The 23,675-nt window shown below is 36.3% G+C and overlaps 1 protein-coding gene across 4 annotated transcripts; it reads left to right on the top strand.

Annotated features, from left to right (window-relative positions):
• The first annotated feature begins 10,706 nt into the window (after positions 1-10,706).
• On the top strand, positions 10,707-17,395 carry LOC110819448 (AAA-type ATPase family protein). 4 transcript variants are annotated; one of them, XM_022048645.2, is made up of 14 exons: positions 10,707-10,861; positions 10,996-11,259; positions 11,349-11,440; positions 11,537-11,556; positions 12,210-12,450; positions 12,526-12,621; positions 12,706-12,821; positions 12,915-12,995; positions 14,103-14,226; positions 14,527-14,576; positions 15,742-15,832; positions 15,994-16,029; positions 16,262-16,359; positions 17,064-17,395. In XM_022048645.2, exons 2-14 carry the CDS (start codon positions 11,051-11,053, stop codon positions 17,178-17,180), a joined length of 1,371 nt encoding a protein of 456 aa, XP_021904337.2. In that variant the 5' UTR covers positions 10,707-10,861; positions 10,996-11,050; the 3' UTR covers positions 17,181-17,395. The 4 variants fall into 4 exon arrangements, 3 of the variants coding, with proteins under 3 accessions (XP_021904337.2, XP_021904333.2, XP_021904335.2); XM_022048641.2 differs by having other exon boundaries at positions 10,712-10,861; positions 10,944-11,259; XR_002540664.2 differs by lacking the exon at positions 17,064-17,395 and having other exon boundaries at positions 10,712-10,861; positions 10,944-11,259; positions 15,717-15,832.
• The last annotated feature ends 6,280 nt before the right edge of the window (positions 17,396-23,675 follow it).

Here is a 23,675-nt window from a genome sequence, read left to right as displayed (position 1 = left end):
CCATCCATCACGTTTGATCTAGACTGTCCGATCACAATTAAATAGGAAGTAGATCTGAACCATTGATTGCGTTTAAATCTGACCGTCCGATCATGTCTGGGGAGTGCATGCATCTGGGCCATCCGTGCACGCGGAAGTGAATTTGGGCCGTCCAATCACGAGCACGCGGATGGCTCGTGCGGCTTCCTGCTGGTACCGCATCAGCATCCGTTGCCATGCGACAGTTTCTAGTTTGTTGGAGCTGCTGACCGAGCATCCTATAGGGCACAACTTTTCTAAATTGTATTTTGACCATTAGTTCCCAATTTTTCTTTCAAAAATACCCTCAGAACCCAAAATTTCACCCTTCTTTTCCTAAAATTATTTTCAATTTCATTATCCTTTAATTTTTCTTCATTTTCACACTAAATTAAAATTAAAAAATTAAAAAATTATATTATAAATTAATTTAAATTACAACAAAAATTAATTTGGGTATTACAACTCTCCCCCCTTAAAAGAAATTTGGTCCCTCAAATTTGTCTCTCTCGCTCTCAATCAAATAGTTGGGGATATTGGGCTTTGAAGTCTTATTCTAGCTCCCATGTGGCCTCTCTCGATGTGTGATTTTATCATAGGACCTTAACAAAGAATTCTTTCCAGTTGCAGAGTAATCTGCTCTTTCGGTCCATAATACAGACCGGTACTTCCTCGTAGGATAGATCCTCTTGGAGTGAAAGAGGCTCGTGGACTAAGGCTTGAGAGGGGTTCGAGTTGTATTTGCGTAGCATTGACACATGAAATACATTGTGGACCCTGAAAAGTTCTGGATGTAGTGTCAGTCTGTAGGCGGCTGTACTAATTCTGTCTAAGATTTCGAATAGTCTAATAAATCAAAGATTTAGTTTCTCCCTCTTGTCAAATCTACTGATTTTTTTAAAAGGAGTGACCTTAAGGAACACCCAATTGCCTTCCAATTCCAAATTCCTTATCCGGGTGTCCGCATAACTCTTCTGCCTACTCTGAGCCATCTGAATGTTCTTCCTGATCTTAATTATTTTGGTTGTAGTATCCTCTACGAGATCTGGGCCAAACAGTTTTCTATCACCCACTTCTTCCCAACATATCGCCGATCTGCATGGGCGGCCATACAACGCCTCATACGAAGCCATGCCAATACTTACTAGGTAGTTGTTGTTGTAAGCGAACTCTATCAGGGGTAAATGGTCATCCCAATGGCCCCCGAAGTCAAGAACACAAGCTCGGAGCATATCCTCAAGTTTGCGGATTGTCCTTTCTGATTGTCCATCAGGCTGATGGTGGAATGCAGTACTAATAGATAGTTTCGTTCTCATGGCTTGCTGAAAGCTAGACCAGAATTGAAAAGTGAACCTGGGGTCCCTGTCGGACACTACTGTCACTAGCACTCCATATAATTTGACTATATCTCGGATATACATTCTTGCCAACTTGTTCAAGGGATCGATCATCCTGATGGCCAAGAAGTGGAAAGATTTGGTAAGCCGGTTAATAATTACTTAGATGACATCATGTCTTGAGTGTGCCCTAAGCAATCCTATCACGAAATCCATGGTGATATATTCCCCCTTCCACTCCGAAATTGGTAATTGCTGAAGTAGCTCACATGGGCATTGATACTCTGCCTTAATCTACTGACATACCAAACACTTAGAAACAAAGTCAGTTACATCTCTTTTCATCCCGTTCCACCAAAATCAGGGTTGCATACTTTGATACATCTTAGTGCTTCCGGGATGCATGACAAACTTTGAGCTATGAGCCTCTCTTATGATGTCTCTTTTCAACTCACTGTTACCTAGAAGACATACTCTGTCCTAGAATTTTAGCAACCCATCAGCAGAGACTCAAAATTCTGAATTAACTCCCTGTTCTGCATCTTTCTTGAGGGCTGCTAGGGTGGAATCAGCGGATTGAGCTTCCTTTATTCTCTGGATTAACTCATGTTGAACAGTCAAGTAGCTCAAACATGTGACTCTCTTCATGTCCTGAAACTGTACCTGTTGTGCGGCTCCTATCTGCCTATATTCTAAAACCATCAATGAGCTAATGTACCTGTATTTTTCCTACTGAGTGCATCGACTACTACATTACCCTTACCCGGGTGATACAAGATATCACAATCATAGTTCTTGAGGAGTTATATCCACATTCTCCGATGCATGTTGAGATCCTTTTGAGTGAATATGTGTTTCAAGCTCTTATGATCGGTATAGATCTGAAAGGTCTCCCCATACAAGTAATAGCACCAAGTCTTCAAGACGTGGATGATTGCGGCAAGTTCTAAGTCATGGGTGGGGTAGTTTTTCTCATGACTCTTTAACTGTCTGGACTCATAGGCTATGACCTTCCCATGTTGCATCAAAACACAACCCAATCATAGGTAAGAGGTATCACTATACACTGTATATCCACCCGATCCCCTCGGTAAGGCTAACACAAGTGCGGTAGTCAATCATCTCTTTAGTTTTGAAAAACTTCTTTCATAGTTCTCGTTCTATTCAAATTTAACGTTCTTCTTTGTGAGCCGAGTCAGAGGAGCAACTAGGTTAGAAAACTCTTCCACAAACCTATAGTAAGAACCTGTCATCCCCAGAAAGTTACAGATCTCCTTAATTGAGATCAATCTTTCCCAGCCAAGTACTACTTCAACTTTTTCGAGGTTCACCGACACTTCATCTTTTGATATGATGTGCCCTAGGAAGGTGGTCTGCTCAAGCTAGAATCCATACTTACTCAATTTTGCATTCAACTTCTTCTCTCTGAGAACCTGCAAAACCTGAGTCAGATGGTGAACGTGTTCCTCTCTATTTTTTGAATAAACTAAGATATCATCGATGAACACAATGACGAACTGATCCAAGAATTGTCCGAAAATTCTGTTCATCAAGTCCATGAAGATGGCTGGAGCGTTGGTTAGTCCAAATGGTATGACCAGGAACTCATAGTGTCCGTACCTGGTTTGAAAGGCTATTTTGGAAATGTCTTCTACCCTGATCCTTACCTGATGATAACCTGAACGCATGTCTATCTTGGAGAAGACGTGGATACCCTGCAACTGATAAAAAAGGTCATTGATCCTGGAGAGGGGGTACTTGTTCTTGATGGTGACCCTGTTCAGGCCTCTATAGTCTATACATAACCTCAACGTTCCATCTCCCTTTCTTGCAAATGTGACTCCGGCACCCCAATGGGACATACTATGTCGAATGAATCCATTGTCCTGCAATTCAGTGATCTGTTTTCTCAATTCCTCCATCTCAACACGACTCATGCGGTAAGGAGCAATCGAAATAGGCTGGGTGTCTAGTTGAAGATCTATGGTGAATTCGACTTCTCTGTCCACCGGCAGTCTGGGTAATTCATTCGGGAACACATCTGAAAAGTCTCGAACTACTAGAATCTCTTGAATATAAATTTCCTTATTGGATTTTCTTAGTTAGAGAAAGTAGTCGAGTTAAAGGACTTAATAATAAGAGAATTTGCCATTAGAAAAATAAATGTTAAAGAATTTTATTAATTTTTGAATGACTCCTCATTAGGAGGATTGAATACAACCTTCTTGCTAAAACAATCTATGGTGGTGTGATATGCCATTAGCCAGTTCATTCCTAAGATTACATCAAAGTCTCCCGTGTCAATCTCTATTAGGTCCACACTCAATTTTCTATCTGTTATATCTATGACACAGGCTCTGTATACAACTTCTTCCAATAGTGTCCTACTCTTAGTAGTAGACATAAACAACACAAAATCAAGTTTTTCAGGTAATATATTTAATTTTGATGCAAAAACATGTGAAACAAATGAATTCAATGCACTAGTATCAATCAAAACATGAGCATGATGGTTACAGATAGTGTACGTACCCTGTATCACGTCTGGATCGGCTTCTACATCCTGCTAAGTGAGGTTGTAAGCCTTGCCCTGGATAGAAGGTCTGGCCTTGTTCTGGTTCCTCGCACACTCCTTTGCATAATATTGTGCACTACCGCATATGCGATAGGTGTTGTTGAGGTGATAGCAGGATCAGTTCCCATGATCTTTGCCACAATGCTGACAAGTCTTACCACGCCCTACTACTGGAACCTGGGGAGGAGCCTGAGTCATCGATTTGGGTCTTTTGTTCTATTGAACAGGTGCAGTAGGTGCTAGTCTGCGGTGTGGAGTTGAAGGCCTGAGGTTCCCTACTGTTGGAGGGAAGGTGCGAAGGTTCCTCTCCACCAACTATGCCATGGCCAGGACAACCAAATAAGTGCTGAGTTCGAGCACAAACAACTGCTGTCTGATCTCAATATGGAGACCCCACTCGAACCTTCTAGCCTTCCTACCTTCATCCATCATACTCTCCGGAGAATACCGGCCCAACTCTAAGAACTTGTGAGTATATTCTAATACCGTTATGTCCCCCTGGACCAAGTGTGCAAACTTCATCTCCTTCAAATGTTGGAGATGCTCTGGAAGGTACTCTACATGAAATGCCATCAGGAACTGTTCCCAAGTGACTGGAAATGGTAGAGTGGCTTACTTGAGTTGCCACTAGCAGCCTGCTTCTCCCACCAGCATGTAGGTAGGAAGAATGACTTTCTGTTCGGGAATCACCCCAAGCCTCATGAATGCTTTCTCTGTCTTGGCTAACTAGTACTCGGTCTCTTCAAAGGAGGATTCCCATGTAAAAGTAGTTGAATTAAGTCTTTTATACCTCTTGATATAGCCTGGGTCCATCATAGGAGGAGCTGGGTCCTGTGGAAGAGGGATTGGACTGCGCTGAGGATGGACTGGGTGGCCCTGCGGTGGTGCTGGATGATATGGTGGAGGTATTGGATTGTACTGTGGTAGTGTCAGGTGATGCAGTTGGGGCACCAGACCAAACTGTGGTGGTGCCGGGTGATACTGTGGCTGGGGCACCGGATCATACTAGGGTGGTGCTGGGTGGTACTATGGAGGAGTAAAGTCGTACCGGAGTGGCTTGGGATTCGCTCGCTGTCGAGGTGGCTCAACCTATGGCAGTGGGGGAGAGTCGGGTAGCTCCCTACTTTCCTCCTGGGCCTGCTGGGTAGCGATAAGTCTCTCCAGCATCTTAAATATCTAGTCAATATCCTCTCGGAGCAAACCCTCCTGGGCTGCTCGGTTTAGTGGGGGCCTTCTTTTCCTCATCTATCTTTACCTGCATTTCACAAGGAACGATTGAATGATAACTCATTATTTTTGGTGTTTCCTAAGGATTTTGTGTAAGGAATGGGTCCGAGAAACGCGGCTTTGATACCAATTGTGGGGTATTACTACTGGTATCAAATAGTGCTAAGGAAATTACTCTTTTTAAAGGAAATATAAAATTAAGAAAATAAACAAAAAATAAATAAAACTGGTATCCTACTCGCAACCCTCTTGTGGATCAGGCTCTGGATCCTGGTCCTCTTGATCTGAAATGGTTAAATAAGGAATGAGCTATACTAGTCCAGTGAGAATATCACGCTACTCACCGACACAGAAATGAAAGTTGGTAGAAAAATAAAAAACAACTAATGAAACTCTTAATTAAACAAATTCATTTATTATAAACAAATTCTTTTTCCATCTACTTACCGTAGTAAAATTTACAAAACAACTTATAGAGACAATAACATAACACAGATCATGATTTCATATGTAATCGATTTGAACAACAACTTTATCCTTTTATCAGCCTACTGGTATCCATGGGGGTTCATAGGGATGTCCCCACAATGCGTGAACCATTTTCTTTAACATTTTAAATTAACAGGTCGTCTCCGTACCCCGTCCGGTATGAGCGCCAAATTACTAAACCTCAATACCTCGTCCGATATGAGAGTGAAATGGGTCGTTCCCATACCCCGTCCGGTATGAGTACTAAATTACCAAATCTCGATACCCCATCTGGTATGAGGCAACGTTCACGGGAGGATTTCCTAGGTACACGTTCCATCCACTAGCTCTTAGGATATCAAATAAGACTGCCGTTTTATCCATTCACTTAATCACACAATTTTTCGTTTTCTTTTAATCTCTATTTTTTCCAATTTAATCGTAGATACATAAAACAACCAATACATGTATTCAAAGCTATGAAATCAACCAATAAGATACTATCATGCATTCAAACTGTAAAAATAATAAAAAAAACAGTAAATAATTTTCAGTTCTAGCTCCATTAGTAACCTGTAATTAATTATGGATATTTTTTAAATTATACAAAATACCGTATTATTGTTAATTTGACTTCAATTCCATAATAGAGAATAAGGTGAGGAATTTTTACTCAATTTGATGCTCGAAAAGTGAAATTTGTTGACTGCACCTACCGGCGGTCCCCGGATTCCTTGAATTTTTTTTTCGGGGATTAAAACGCGCTACAAATACCTACAAATATCCCAAAAAATCCAAAAACAGTGTCAGGACCCTTTTTTGGTCAATTCTGGAATTTCGGCACAGCGGTAGTCCTCCTCGGGTTGGCTATTTTCAGTTGGTTTTGCATCAATTCATGTGAAAAAATACGTTAAGGGGCCTCGGTTGGCCGAAAAAAATAAAAAATTGAAACTTACCGGCGGTAAGACCCGGTGCGGCGGCTCCACTTGTTCACTTTTTGTGGTTGGGTGTTTTGTTTCGGTCAACCTGTAGAGAAGGAAACGATGATCAAAATGATAAAAAAATTTCGTAGAATAGGAATCGAGAAGGGCCTCATCGGAGGTGATTTTTAAAATTTCTTGCGGCAACGCCGCCCTGACTTTACCCTCAATTTTCGGCCAATCTGCAGGTATTTTGGCTCCAATTTGGCTATGGAGGTGTTTAAAATAGAATTTCGAGCAAAGAGAGAAATTTTTACCTCTTTTGGAAGTCGAAAGTGGCTCCGGCGCGGCGGCGGGTGGCGGCGGCTCTCCTTCTCGGCGGCTGGGTCTTCTTCTCCGGCGAGGGTGTCTGGCGGCTAGGTTTAGGGTTTTGTGTGAAGAAGGTTTTTTATACCCGTCTCCTTTTAATCTGGACCGTCCATCGTATCTGATCTGAACCGTCCGATCGTGATTAATAAAAAGTAGATATGGACCATTGATCACGTTTCAATCTGATCGTTCGATTGCATCTAGGGAGTGCACGCATCTGGGCCGTCTGTGCGCGTGGGAGCGGATTTGGGCTGCCTGTGCGCGCAGGAGCAGATCTGGGCTGGTCGATCGTGGGCACGCGGATCGCCTACGTAGCACCGTGTTAGCTTCTGTTGCCACGCGGCATGTTCTGGTTTGTTGGAGCTGTTGACCGAGCATCCTATGTGGCACAACTTTCCTAAATTATATTTTGACCCCCCAATTCTCAATTTTTCTTTCAAAAATATTTCCAGAACCCAAATTTTCACATATTTTTCTCAAAATTGTTTTCAATTTTATTCTCCTTCAATTTTTCTTCATTTTTACACTAAATTAAATTTAAAAAATTAAAAAATTATATTACAAATTAATTTAAATTACACGAAAAATTAATTTGGGTATTACAACTCTCCCCCCTTAAAAGAAATTTGATCACTTAAATTTACCTCTCTTGTTCTCAATCAAACAGTTGGAGATATTGTGTTTTGAAGTTTTATTTTAGCTCTCATGTGGCCTCTCTCAGTGTCTGATTCTACCATAGGATCTTAACAAAGAAAATTTTTCGGTTGCAGAGTAATCTGCTCTTTCGGTCCATAATATCGACCAGTACTTCTTCGTATGACAGATCCTCCTATAGTGAAAGAGTCTCGTGGGCCAAGACGTGAGAAGGATTCGGATTGTAGTTGCGTAGCATGGACACATGAAACACATTGTGGACCCTGAAAAGTTTTGGAGGCAGTGCTAGTCTGTAGGCAGCGGTACCAATTCTGTCTAAGATTTCAAATGGTCCAATAAATCGGGGATTTAGTTTCTCCCTCTTGTCAAATTTACTGGTTCCCTTGAAAGGAGTGACCTTAAGGAACACCCGATCGCTTTTCTCAAATTTTAAATCCCTCTTCCGGGTGTCCGCATAACTCTTCTGTCTGCTCTAAGCCATCTGAATGTTCTACTTGATCTTAACTATTTTGGCCGTAGTCTCCTCTATGAGATCTGGGCCAAATAATTTTCTATTACTCATTTCTTCCCAACATATCGGCGATCTGCATTGGTGGTCATACAACGCCTTATACGGTGTCATGCTAATACTTACTTGGTAGCTGTTGTTATAGATGAACTCTATCAGGGGTAGATGGTCATCCCAATGGCCTCCGAAGTCAAGAACACAAGCTCGGAACATATCCTCAAGTATGCAGATTATCCTTTCTGACTGTCCATTGGTCTGAGGGTGGAATGCAGTACTAAGAGACAGTTTCGTTCCCATGACTTGCTAAAAACTATATTAGAACCGAGAAGTGAATCTGAGGTTCCTGTAGGATACTACTGTCACTAGCACTCTATGTAATTTGGCTATCTCTTGGATATATATTCTTGCTAACTTCTTCAAGGGATCGGTCATCCTGATGGCCAAGAAGTGGGAAGATTTGGTAAGCCGGTCAACAATTACTCAGATGACATCATGTCCTGAGCATGCCTTAAACAATTCTGTCACGAAATTCATGGTGATATGTTCCCATTTATACTTCGAAATTTGTTAATGGCTGAAGTAGCTCACCTAGGCGTTGATGCTCTGCCTTGACTTGCTGACATACCAAACACTTAGAAACAAAGTCAGTTACATCTTTTTTTATCCCGTTCCACCAAAATTGGGGTCGCATACTTTGATACATCTTAGTGCTTCCAGGATGCATGATAAACTTTGAGTTATGAGTCTCTGTCATGATGTCCCTTTTCAACTCACTGTCACCTAGAACACACATATTATGTTTAAGAAAATTCTTACGTCTTATCATTTTAAGAAAATATTATATTAACAGTTTAAAGTAATATTAACAATTAGAAATTTCAATTGGGTCGGTTCAATTATCATATCTTCATATGCATAATCTATACATGTAATTTAATTAATAAATTAACTAATCTTTATCTTATAAAGATTATCACATATATATTAGTATTATCAGATCATTAATGTCCTATTTTGATGATCTAACGATTACGAATATTTTAAATTAAATCATAAAAAAAGTTTTACTCTCATTGTCAAGATCTTCAACTTGATGTAAAATCTATAAATTTAATCAAAGACTTTATCATATAAATTAAACAATAAGATAATAAAAATATTATTGTCATGTATTAAAATAAATTGTCAAATAATAATGAATTAAATATATTACACGAATAATTAAATCGTGTGTATAACACTTATATCCCTAACACAAACAATGTCAAGATCGTGTCTTGTTATCATTGTTGAATGCCAAAGCCGGTAACAAGCTCGTTGGAAAGACTGCAAAAGAACTGAAGATGGACTGTGCTAGATCGTTGATGATATGGAGTCTCCAAAATCGGTGGGGACGCGAAGGGTTGTACACGGGCAACTCTTGAGGCGATGAGCATCTGATGAAGACAACTCTCTTCACCCCACAAACCGGCGGCTTGACCACTACCACAGATTACCACTCTTCTCTAAAAAGTTCTTATTTTCTTGTATTGTTTAGTTAAATCAGATTTATAAATTATAAATTCCCTATTAAAATTACCTTTCTCACCAATAATAATAGTTACATAATGTTTCTGGTAATTACTAATTACAACTCAAATCTCGACGAATTGAAAAAAAGTTGATTTTGCATAGCGGACTATGTTTCCGAATTTGGTTGTTTGTGGTTTTCTGTTTTGTGGCAATTTCTGATATATTCGTTTTCTAATTTGTAGAGTAAATACATAGTGGTGTTGAAGCTGATATTCAAGGAGCAAACAGAGAAGTATAGGAGTCATCATCAGCTAAGGGGGGTGTTTGCATATATGTTTGAAGATATCAATGGTATGCAAAAATTCTGGATATAAAGATTGAATACCATAGATTTTTAATGATGATTTAGATTGGAAGATTCCATTGTTAACCCATCTTTCAGGACAAAATTCCTCAGCATCTTCTTCCCAATTATAAGGCTTTCTACCCATAGCAAAAGGCATCTAGTATACCTCATCTATACTTCTGCGCATCTCCCATCCTCTAACAATACTTTTGGCATCCAAGTAGTGCAAGCCTAGGAAAAATCGTCATTTAAATTTATAATATAGAAATCAACTAATGCAAAAAATTCGGCATAATTATAGATTTGTTAACACTATGTCTAAGAAAAGTCTACAATTTGTATAAAATTTATTTCAACTTCATATTTACTATAAATATGCAAAATTCAAGTTTTAAGCTCTTAATAAATTTGTACATTAAATTAAAACAATGAATTTTAAATTCAATTAAGTTCAGTAAAGTTTAAAATGAATATCAACATGTAAAATTTTACATGAATATAAACTTTAACATTTTACATAAAACTTTCATTATTATTAAACTCAAATAAGTTTAAATTTTTAAATAAATTTTACCTAAAATTTAAATTCCTTTTTAACATGGAATTTATGAATTTCATTAAATGATTTTTTTTTAAAAAAAATATGAATTTGCTTCAAAATCCCGGCTGAAATTATAAATTAGGCGGGCCGATGGGCCAAAGTTCAATGACCGAGCAAATGGGTTCCAAGGGACTCTGGAAGCTACTACTGAGCTAACGGGCTACCGGCAGCTGTTGGCCTGTTAACATGCTCCTCAACGAACGTAACCGGGATTTGTACATCGCTTTCGTCAACTTATGATTACCAGTTAAACTTTCATTGATTCAGTAAGTTGATTGGTGTGCTATTTAGTTCTCCCCAGGGATGATCTGAAAGTTTCTGAATTGGTTAGTGCAATTCTCTCTCTCTTTTTTTTTTCTTTTTCTTCAATTTCTTTGCTTTTCTGCAATCAATTTCCTTTTAAATCAGATATGAGCTTTCTCAAAGGAATCATCGATTCATTCGGCTCGATATTCTCCAGTGATAGCTCGCTGCATGAACCTCAACTAAAGCCTAGCACTTCGTCTTCCCAGTCCATGGAAGGGGTAACTGGAACTTCAGTTTCAAACGAACGCATCGCGTATAAGCTCAAAGGATTCTTCGATTTAGCAAAAGAAGAGATCGCCAAGGCTGTCAGGGCCGAAGAATGGGGCTTGGTCGACGACGCGATTCTTCACTATAAGAACGCCCACCGTATTTTGATCGAAGCTAGTTCCACTCCTGCCCCTTCTTATATAAGCTCTAGGTATCCGTAATTAAGCTCCATGCAGTTTAACTTCAAGGAATTTTGGTCTTGATGCACTAAGAATCTGTAATTTTCATATTTTGTGATAGTGAGCAAGAGAAAGTGAGATCATATCGACAAAAAATATCGAAATGGCAGGGTCAAGTTTCCGAGAGATTACAAATTCTTAATAACCGGTCAGGTACTTATCTTATGCTTAGTTAGAATAACTAAGCATTGATTATAGACTAGTTTTAAAAAAAAAATTCCTGAACTTTTTTCCGTATCCTCATTTCAGGTGGCACATTTGTGAACAAGGTATGATTTTCCAGAGCTGAAGTGTTTTAACTTTTTGTTTTTCATATCCTTGTACCTTATGTAGTTCCTACTTCGGATCATTGACATGTTTCTTTGGAAGATTATTCTAATTAAAACATTCTTGTGAACATCAACAAAAACTTATGTGGTTCTTTATGGGGAATAATTATATGTAAAAGGTAGTCGGATCGCCAACATCAAATATGCTATGAGAAGCAAATGAACCATGTTACTGAAAGGAGTAGCTGTCTTAGAGGTCTAACATGGTTAATTTGTATCAAGGTGCAAGGGTCTTCACATTTTTCTATTTTAATTAAGATATTTTGTGAGCTTCAATAATTTATGTGGTTCTTTGTGAGTAATACTTATGTATAAAGGATTGTTGGGATTGCCAACAACATACAGTATGTTATAAGAAGCAATTGAGCTGTGTTATTGAAAAGTAAGGAGCAGTTATATTGGAGATCCAACCACCTGATTAGTTTGCATCTAGGCGCAGGGGTCTTCACATTTTTTTGCTTCTATTTCATGTCCTTTTTTGATTATTTTCTTAAAGACTTTTCTTCATTTTCTTATAAAAGAGATGTGATTTAATTATCAGTGTTGATCTTATGTCATTTATGCGTTCTTTTAATTTATTGAAATTTTTGCAGAGCACCTTAGTTCCTTCACATACAGCTGCAGGTCCATCTACATCATCCAATCCTAAAAAAAGTATGCCACAAAAGCCTCAACGTTCTAGTATAGGGAATGGAATTGTAACAAACCAGACAAGTAGAGTTACAAGCCCAAAACCTGTGCAAGAGTCCAGTAATGGCTATGAATCAAAGTTGATTGACATGATAAATACAGCAATAGTGGATAGAAGTCCGTCTGTCAAATGGGACGATGTTGGTGAGGAGTCAATAGAATTCTATCTTTTCGTGTTTTCTCAAATAGTTTTTTACTTGTTTATCTGAACTTTTGCAGCTGGCCTTGAAAAGGCAAAACAAGCTTTAATGGAAATGGTTATTTTGCCAACTAAAAGAAGAGATTTGTTCACTGGCCTCCGGAGGCCTCCTAGAGGTAACCTTGAAAGACTAATAAGAACCAGGAATATTAGTGTAGCAATTCATGATGTTTTGCGAATAAAAGTTTTATTTTCACTAGGTCTGCTTCTCTTTGGCCCACCTGGTAATGGGAAGACCATGCTTGCCAAAGCAGTTGCATCGGAGTCAAAGGCAACATTTTTCAATGTTTCTGCCTCTTCCTTAACATCAAAATGGGTGTGTAAGCCTTATTAGGATGTAGTACTAGATGGTTTGTTCTTGATATTTGTCCAAAATTTCCAGAAATTTTGATTATTTGAATTTATTCAGGTGGGAGAGGCGGAAAAGCTTGTCCGGACTCTGTTTATGGTGGCTATATCCAGACAGCCATCTGTAATTTTCATGGATGAAGTATGATAGTCTTTCTGCAAATTTCCTTGTTAGATTCAATCAATAGGCATTGCCCTACTCTTGTCTTATGTGTTGAAATGAAAAATAGTTACTGTTGTTACAGTGACTGGTACACCATGATAACTGAATTTGCATCTTATTTATGGTAATCTGGACCAACTGATCAACCCATATGGCGTGTTTGTACAGTTAATACTCAGTCAGCTGTTAGAAAAATCATCCCTAATTATCTGTTTCAACTTTTTCATACTTATCCAACTCCAGTGCCTATTATAAAACTAAACTGTTAGACAGGAGCATGTTTTTGAAGTGGTGACAGTTGCCTCTAAATTAAGATTTTCTTAATTATAATATATAAATACCATTTTTCCTGGTGGACAATAATTTGAAGATGCTCAGAATAAATCCCTTTTTCTCTTCTCCTCTCTTTTTTAAGAATTGACTATCCTTACTGTAGTTAGTTAAGTACCTGATGAAAAATAGAATTGGGAGTGCTGATAATGTAGAATGATTCTTTTGGTGAAGGATGCAATGAAGAACTGAAGGGTGGCTTCTTAATAGTTTTAAATACATTAGAGTTCATTAGTACCTTGAATAGGATAAATGGCACCATTGGTGGAAGATGTCTCATAATGTTGTGTATATTATTGTTGTAAATGAAAAATGCTTGCAACTCAGAAGACTGCCTTTTCTAAAGGAAACAGAGGATGCTATTCACAAGGCATCAAGGGGTGCTCTGAGGTAAATTAGGGGTTTAAAAAAGAGAACTGCTAAAAGGATCTATAAGGTCCTTTGAAATGTCTCCAGCTTTGAGACAATGACCTTTGAACAAAATACACAATACATAGCATCTATAGTATCTATTACTACCAAAGGCAAGCAGATGTGCGAAGCTCTTCTTTTTTTTCCCAAAACAAAGATACTAGAAAAAGAGCCTATTGTATTCATTTTTAGCTTTATCTTTCTTGAGCACGCTTATCATTGTTAGAATTATGTTTCTTGAGCTTGCTTATCCTTCTTAGCATTGTTTCTTAACCTATATTAAGTTAGTTATCACCATTTCTTTCTATAATTTCAGAATATCCTCTTTCCTTTTTTGTTTAATAGATTGATAGTATCATGTCGACAAGATTGGCTAATGAGAATGACGCAAGTAGAAGGTTAAAGTCAGAGTTCCTAATACAGTTTGACGGTGTTACCTCCAATCCTAATGATTTAGTCATTGTTATTGGTAAGCCTATAATCGGATTCAGTTAAGGTTTTCGTTTGCATAAGATAACTGCAGTTTATATCGTCTGATTTTACAACTTTGAGAGAACCTTATAACAATCAAGTTGGCTTGAGAGTGTTGCATAGCTTCATATTAGGGTCCAAACTGAAAATTGTTATAATCATTCTCAAACTTTATTATTCTTGCCTTGCCCATATGTACTCCATCTAATGAGACATATTGTGCGTGTTTTCTATGTATGTAGCTTTCCTATTTTTCTTCTTTGCACTTCATGTTAATGCAGACTTTACATTGATGCAGGAGCTACAAATAAACCACAAGAATTGGATGATGCAGTTCTTAGGAGATTGGTGAGCATGATATTGGCCTTCTTTTAACCTTACCTTTTTGGAACTTCTTTCATTTGTGGAATATGATTTCAGATTTTTTATATTATATCTTTTCATTATCTTTTTAATTTGTACAACTAGCGTAATTTGTTTAGCATTTTGGGAAATTTTGAAATATATCTGTCCATAGCATGAGAGAAAACATTTCTCTTGTTAAAAATCAGGCATTATTTTTCTAAGAGTTCTTTCACCTTTGATCCTTGTTATTTAACAGCCCCTTTAAATAGTTGGAATTACTTTGTTGACGGCTTGTTACGCAAGCAGGACCATTTCTGCTGGGCAGGTTCACTGGGAAACCCTACTAGCATAGGTCCCGTGGTAGCAGCAATAAAGAGGAGGAGGTTAATCTCACCCAGATTCTGTTGGATGATGATCATTAGAGAAGTATAAGTTATTTAGTAATTCTAATTAGGATTAGCTAAACCTTAGGAGATAGAATCAGAACAAAACAAGATTTAAAAATCCTGGAGAGTTTAATAGGCTCTAACTATGATTAACTTCCTTATAACGAAGTCTATTATTATCAATAAAATTATTCGTCATTGATTAGAGTAAACCAAAGTTTATACTTAAAGATCAGAGGTTATCCTCAACATGCTTCATGGGCCGACAAGGCCAGAAATCAGGAAAGCAAGCAGCCAGGTTGTTTTGCCACTTCAGTGTCCAAGGCCTTATGATCAGATCTGGAGCACAGGACTGTGACACAATTAAACAACATTGTTTAACCTACAGATTCATGATCAGCAAATTGATGAAGGGCATGCCTTAATATTTTCAGTTAGAGATGGAAGCAAAGTCAAGATTAAGAAAGAAGGGTCTGAATTAACGTTAGGAAGTTGGTCACGCGACTTGGATTTTATCTACTAATAATCTAGTATGTGGCTTCAGAAATGCCAATTCTTTTACTAGGGCAGTTGTAGATAGTTTTGTGCATGGCTAATGTTGGTCATATTCTGTTATTGGAAATGGTGACAGGAAAACACAGTAAGGAAAATTTCTTGAACTGTAGATATTTATCTAATCCCTTTTGGACTTCTATATATTACTGATATTCTTCTTTTTACCGTCAATGTCTTCTGAGTTGACTTATAACTGCTATAGCATGCTTTCTGGAACTTTGTACCAGGTAAAGAGAATATATGTACCTTTACCGGATGAAAATGTCCGGAGACTTCTTCTTAAGCACCAGTTGAGGGGCCAAACCTTCTCCTTGCCTGGTAATATTTACTCCTGTTCTGTAATTGGTTGGGTAATACATAAATCTTTCAGTTGAGTGGTGCTGGACTATTGTCAAGCTTGTTTAATTAACAATTCTTAGCAGTTTCTGATTCTTGGTGGCTGAAAAGAGGTATCAATTAATTATCGTTAGCTCTTGCAGGTAGAGATCTGGAGAGACTTGTGAGAGAAACAGAAGGTAAGATGTTAATCTGTATTATGGGTTTGTTCAAGTTTCAAGGGCACATTATTCTTTAATCAGAGAAGTGATTTTAGCCCCAAAAAAACACTGTAGCACCATATACATGTCAATCTTGGCTTGCCGCTAAACATTTAGTTATCCAATCGCACATCTCTTGCCCTTGTTATTTCTGGCCTTCCTAAACCCTTCTTCTTTGGTGTGGATTCTACCTTCCATCCTGAATTTGCAGGATATTCTGGAAGTGATCTGAGAGCCTTGTGTGAAGAAGCTGCAATGATGCCAATTAGAGAGCTTGGTGCAAGTATTCTTACTGTCCAGGCAGATCAGGTAGGCCAGAAATTCATGGCTTCTTTTCGAGCTATGGCTTATGACTGAATCTTGATTATATTTATTTAGTATCATTTTTGGATGTATTTCCATAAATGGAATGCTCTATCACCCACAATTTTTCTGTTCCTAACTCTTGTGTCAAACATTGAACCTTTCACTTAGCCATGTGTCCTGCAGTTTATTTGAAATTATTTTGTTCCAATGAAAAGATCTGGAAATTTTGGATTTTTGGATACATGCCTGCCATCTGCTTCTGCATTTAAGAAATTAATTTGATCAGGTCCTTTCTTTTGTGATACTCAAATTCTTTCTGTCAATAACTGAAGGTAAAACTTGATTGTCTAAAATTGAGTGAGAAATTAACTATGATAAACTATAACGTATTGCAGTTTTGTGGTGAAATATGAATATAACTTTTACTTTCTCCATAGTACTGCCACGTTCACGTGGCTTTGAGGATTATCTTTTACCTTCATGTGCATTCCAATTCATTATTTTTGGTGCTATTTTCCTCCAAATATGGATTAAAACTTGTACAAAGTTAACGCTTCCAATTTGGGTTAATTTCAATTCCATGCAGGTCTCTTACATGTGGCTGAATTTTTCTTTTTTTCTACATTGCAATTGTTTGGTTGGAAATAGGGACTAGATAAAATTTATCTGAAATAGTAGTTGATACTGACCGGTACCATGTTGAACAGGTAAGAGCATTGAGATATGAAGATTTCCAAAAGGCTATGACTGTCATCAGACCTAGCTTGAACAAAAGCAGGTGGGAAGAGCTTGAGCGATGGAATGAAGAGTTTGGCGCTAACTAATCTCCGAACTGTAACATTAATATTAAACACCATTCTGAACAAGTTGTCCTAGGAAAAGCAAATATAGGCATAGCCTATAGTGCAATTCTTGTAAATGTCATGTCTCACTAGTTAATTTAGTTTGATTTGTGTAAATTTTTTATATTCTTTGACATAAAAGATGTCATGAATGTGGTTATGGTGTGGCAAAAAAAGATGTTTGGTTCTTGAGAAAATATTTGTTGGATAATCTGTTAAATCTTAAAGTTTCTCAGGAGAAAAATTTAACAGTATAAAGCTCAGTAGCCACTTGCCATGCGGGCGTATGTCTCCCCTGCCTGGTTGAGTAGAAATGGCTAAATGGACATTAATAATTAAAGGTTTGATTTAAAAAGCAACCATGTACCATGAGAATTAAACATATAAATTGAGATGAGAAAACTTACTGTTTTTTTTTTCAATTATAAAACAATTACACCTTAAACTCTATAAGATAATTGCGTTACATTAAGTAATTAAGAAAATTATACAAAATCTATATATATTTTTTTCCTTTTGGAATTAAATAAAGTGATAACTTTTAATGCTGTTTTCCTTTCTTTCCTTCGTCAAGCACTCTTTGGTTACAAGTCCAAAAAAAAAAAAAAACAAGAAAAATAGTTATAAACAGCACAGGAACCTGTCTGTTAAATAAATAACGTTACAGTCCACCCAATCAAGTGATTTAAAAATTTAAATTCTCTCACTCATTCGCCCAAATCTTATGAAATTCTAACTAGTAATTAGTTTCTTGTTCCTTCGATCAAATTAGGAAAAGATCGAAATTTTCTAACGAATACTCAACCGGCTAATCCTAAGAGAGAGTGGTCCTTGAAAGATTTTGAAATCGGAAAACCCCTTGGTAGAGGAAAGTTCGGTGGAGTCTTCCTCGCCAAAGAAGTCCATGTGTTTATTTCCTATTTGGTGGTGCGAACACTTTGATTTGTTGATCATTAAATATTTTAATTACTGATTACAACTCAATTCTCGATGAATTGAAGAAAATTTGATTTTGCATCGAAGACTGTGTTCGAATTTATTTGTTTATGATTTTCTTTTTCGTGGCAATTGTTGATATATTCATTTTCTAATTTGTAGAGCAAATACATAGTGGCGTTGAAGGTGCTCTTCAAGGAGCAGTCTCCACTACCCAAACGTACTGCATCTTTACAGTTGGTTTCATGACAGTGGACGCATTTCTTGATTCTCGAGTATGCTCACTGTGGTAAGATTTAAAGAGAGCTTAGGAAAAGCAAGTGGCCAAGGCGACTCTCATTTGCTCTCAACATCTCTGTCTTCGCATCCTATTGCATTAACGTGTTTGATCTTTTGAATTTTGTTCGTCTTCGTTCTTCTTAGTTATAATATCTTGATTATAGTTGTTTATCTTTTCCAATTAATTGCATAAAATGATTTTCTTCTATTTTTTCCTTTTAGTTACTTATATTTTCTTAGCTGGAGATATGATTCGGTTGTTTCCTTTTCCTTTTCCTTTTCTTAGTCTATAAGGGTTTCAAATATATGATATATTAGGGTTTGTTCATGTTTAACGCTAGCTGTTCTTAATTTTGCATGCCACTTTCTTACGGTGTTACACCATATTTAAATTGTGGTAAATGATAGTCAATTAATGTATAGTATTCCACGGATATGAGAAAATTATATTTATTTCAACTTCCAATCGAATAAGATGGTAGCAAATAGTATTTTACTAGTAAATTTGGAATGAATTTTAAAACCAACGAATCGGTAATATGTGACAGACATGTAATTTTTTTCCTCTTATACCATCATAAAATATATTTTATTCCAGTTACACCTTCAAATAAACACCCTATTTCTCTTCTCATTTTCTCAAATTAACTCATGGTATGAGATTATTTTAAATATATTTTAATTTTTTATTTATTGAAATAATTTTAAATTAAATATAATAATATAATTACAACAATTTATTTTTAATATATAATAATTTTATTTTTATTAAAATTAAATGTGATAATATAAATAATTATTATTTATTTTATCAAATATAAAAATTTAATTTGATTATATATAATAATTATTTATTTAAATACAAATTTAATTATATTCTTATATAAATTTTTTTTTCATTACATACTTTTTATATAACATTTATTATTACACAATAATAGGTAGAGGTAAATTAGTAATTTGACTAAAAATACAACTATACAATCCTATCGTCCAAACAAACAGTTGTCATTAACATACATTAATACATAACCATCCAAACATAAAAAAATTTACAATTTTTATCATGTGTCATTATCATTCAATCACTGTTATTGTTATATATTAATTACTCATTACTAAAATTTATCCAAACAAGGTATTAGGGCTTCAATAATACCATTCTCCTCTAATTTGAGTGTTTCTGTCTTATGAAATTTGTTGTACTTCCCATATGTTGGACTTTCATCTATATCTTTTCTAGAGATTTATTAATTGGTTCTTGTAAATTTCAGGGCATTGCTAGTCTTGCTCGCGCCTTGGCATATTGCCGCGAGAAGCATATAATTCACAAAGATATCAAACCAGAAAATTTGTTGGAAACCACCAGCAAGTTTATATATGTATACGTATAGTCAATATATATCAATATATACATGTATATAAACACAAACAGCACACATGTTTCGTATGTATATCTACCCACGTCACCACCATTTCGCTTTACCTTGCATCTCTAGATATGGAATGGCACTCTCCCTAAACTCTTCCTCTGCATTTAAATTAGCACACACGTGTGCAAAAAAAAAATTAACATACACGTGTCAATCTTTATGGAAAACTACAAAAACGATCGACCCAATCTCCTTAAACACACTGTTTCATTGCTTCATCGTGTATATAAATAATTAAGGTACAATGCATCAGATGATAGGACTGATTTTGGATTATTCATTTCTCTCTTTCTCCGTGGAGCATGACAACCAAACAGCATCAAGATTGTATCTTGTTATCACTCTCGAAAGCCAAAGCTGGTAACAAGCTCGCCGGAAAGACTGCAAAAGAACTGGAGATGGACCGCGCTAGATCATTGATGACATGGAGTCTCCAGAATCAGTGGGGAAGCAAAGAGTTGTACACGCATCTTAGAGAAGATCGCCTCTGAGCGGTCAAGGCTTAAACTCGTAGTGTAGGAAATTGCATTTATAGGAGGGGAGTGTCTGTAATCATCAAGTTTAGCTTTCTTTTCATGTCAGTTTTTCTTTTCTCTCAGCAAAGAAATCTAATCTTAATGGTAAACTAAGTTTTCTTTCTTGATGAGGATGGTAATAAATTATACTACAAATTCAAGTGTCGACTGCTTAGAGGCGATCGAGGCAAGAATGAATTCCCCAAGAACTATTCTTGATGAGGATGGTAATAAATAGCATCTTCCCCAAGATACAAGTCTTCCTCTATTATCCTCAGCATTTGCCTGTGCCCACCGACTTTAGGAACTCCATATTATCTGACGACCTATCACTTTGTCTTTTGTTTTTCCCAGCCTTTCCAGCAAGCTTGTCGCTGGCTGCTAGCTTATTACATGAGTTCCTTTAATCTCGTCCACAGTCTATTATAAATTTTATTTGGGTATATATATTATATGTAAGCAAATCTTAGTTTATAGGATACTACCACCACTTCAAAGTCATGCTCCCGTATAATTGTTTAGTTCATAATAGGCAATGCAATTTATTAAGTATGAAAAAGTTGCAATAGATAATTAGGGATGATTATGCTCTAACAGCTTATTGAGTGGTAACGGTATAAACCAATCATATGGTTTGGTCAATTGGTCCATATAAAGGGTTGGAGAAGAAAAATATTGAATATTTACTTACCTCTTATTGAAATGAGAATAAGAATATATATATACAGATGGATTCATATATAGTAATCAACATAAATCATTCTATTAATTACACTAACATATTTGAAAAGATAATCATACTATTATATACATAAAATATTCTATAATATTCTAATACTTCCCCTCAAGCTGGAGCATAAATATTAATCATGCGCAGTTTGTTCTGAAGATATTCAATCTATGTTTCATTTAGAGAATTTGTAAATATATCACCAAATTGTTCTCCTATCTTCACATAACCAGTATATAAAAAATTTTCTGAATCTTCTCTTAGATAAAGGACAATCAAACCTCGATATGTTTGGTTCTCTCATGATACAAAGGATTCATGACAATATGAAGAGCAATCTGATTATTGCACCAGAGTTTCGCATGAGATGTGGGTCTCAAACATACTTCATCTAGAAGATGATGTATCCATAAAATTTCGCATGTAGACTGGATCATAGCTCTATATTCAGACCTTGCACTTGAGCAAAATACAACTGTTTTCTTCTTACTTTTTCAAGATACAAAATTTCCATCAATAAAAACACAATAACCTGCAGTAGACCCCCTATCAATCTTAGATTCAGTCCAATCAGCATTTATAAAATATTTAATGTGAGTATGTCCGTAATTTTTAAACACTATACCAAGTTCCGAAACACCTTTTAAGTAGCACAAAATCTGTTCCAGAACCTCCTAAGGTTTGATTGTAGGTGTAGAAATAAAATGACTAACAATACTGATAGGGTATGTTATGGACAAGTCATAGTGAGGTAATTTAATCTTCCAACTAATTGTTTGTATTTTTTTAGATCATCAAAGGGATCACCATCGTTAAGATATACATTTAGTAACATTGGTGTATTACATGACTTAACTCTCAGCTTTCCTGTTTCTGCCGGTAGATCAAGTACATACTTTATGTGAGATAATAGAATCCCTTTCTTATTTCTTATTAATTCAACCCCCAAAAAATATTTTAGTTATTATAAGTCGTTAGTATTAAATTTGGTATGCAAGAATGACTCGAGAGAGAATATTCTTACATGATCATTTTCTATAATCACAATATTATTAACATAAATAATAACAAATATAATATTAGCTATTGATTGTCTATAAAAGACTGAATGATTACACTTGCTCATCTTCAATCCAAACTCACAAACTACCTCACTAAACTTATCAAACCACGTACGAGGACTCTACTTCAGATCATACAAATATTTCTTCAAATGATAGACTTTTCTGTATTCTTCCTAAATAACAAATTCTGGTAGTTGCTCCATATACACTTCTTCTAAGAGATCACCATGAAGAAATGTATTTTTAATGTGTAGCTGGTGTAAAAGTCAATCTTGGGAGGCTGCAATAGTTATGAATAAACGAAATAGAGATAAGTTTGGCCACTAGAGAGAATGTATCAGAATGGTCCATCCCATAAGTCTGAGTATATTCTTTTGCTGCCAGTCAAGCTTTAAGTCTTGCACAGAGCCATTTGGATTCACTTTGACTGCAAATACCTATTTGCACCCTATAACTTTTTTTCATTTGGATAAATCTAGTAGATCCCAAGTATGATTGTCATCAAGAGCATTTAGTTTTTCAAGCATGGCATTACGCCAATTAGGGTGATTCAAACCCTCCTTAACTGTCTTACGTATAGAAATTGAATATATAAAAATAATTAAAACAGAGATGAAAGAGACAGACGGTCATATGAGATAAAATTAGCAATGGGATAAGTTGGTGTAAGAATGGTGCACTAACATTTATCTTTGCAAAAACCAATGAGAAGATTAAGGTCCTGTGAGGCAGAATTAGATGATGACGGACCTGGTACAGGATATGTATCATTAGTCTGTTATCTTCTAAAATAAATATGAAGAATTAGTAGTGGTACTTATGTCAAAGGTACAATAACACTATCATCAACTTTTTCAAGGAGGGCTGGAGACACATCATCTGGAGAAATTCTATTATCTGTTTGCTCAGTAGAGGCACCTAGTGTGAAACTGTAGATGAGTCATTCATCATCCGCCCCTGACTTGCATGCTTTAACAATAAGAAGAAGAACGGTGTATTCTCTAAAAAGATCACATCAGTTGATACCAAATATTTATTGAGATTGGAGAATAGTACTGGTATCTTTTCTGAAGGCGAGAATATCTCAAAAATACACATTTCAAGGCTTTTGGATATAATTTTTTCATACTAGGTTGCACATCTCGAACATAATAGGTGTTACCAAATATCTTATGTTGCATTAGAAACAAAAATATGTTTGGAAAAAGAAGACTGTTACGAGCATCTCCATCAAGTACTGTAGATAACATACGATTAATCAAGAACCATGCTGTGAAAACAGCATCAGGTCGGAACTGTTTATGGACTTTCGTTTGGAACAATAGGGCTCGAGTTATCTTAAGTAAATATTTATTCTTTTTCTCAGCGACTCTATTTTGAGATGGTGTATCCACACACGAGAATTGATGAAGGATCTTGTGTTAAGTCATATAGTTTTGAAATGAGTCTGAAATATATTTCTTGACATGATCACTTCTCAATACATATACAAAAATATTAAATTATGTCTTGATTTCAGC

This window comes from Carica papaya, chromosome 5, assembly GCF_054855325.1.
Source record: "Carica papaya isolate Zhongbai chromosome 5, ASM5485532v1, whole genome shotgun sequence".
NCBI lineage: Eukaryota > Viridiplantae > Streptophyta > Magnoliopsida > Brassicales > Caricaceae > Carica > Carica papaya.
Note: the sequence above shows the minus strand (reverse complement) of the source record. Positions and strands in the feature narration are given on the sequence as shown.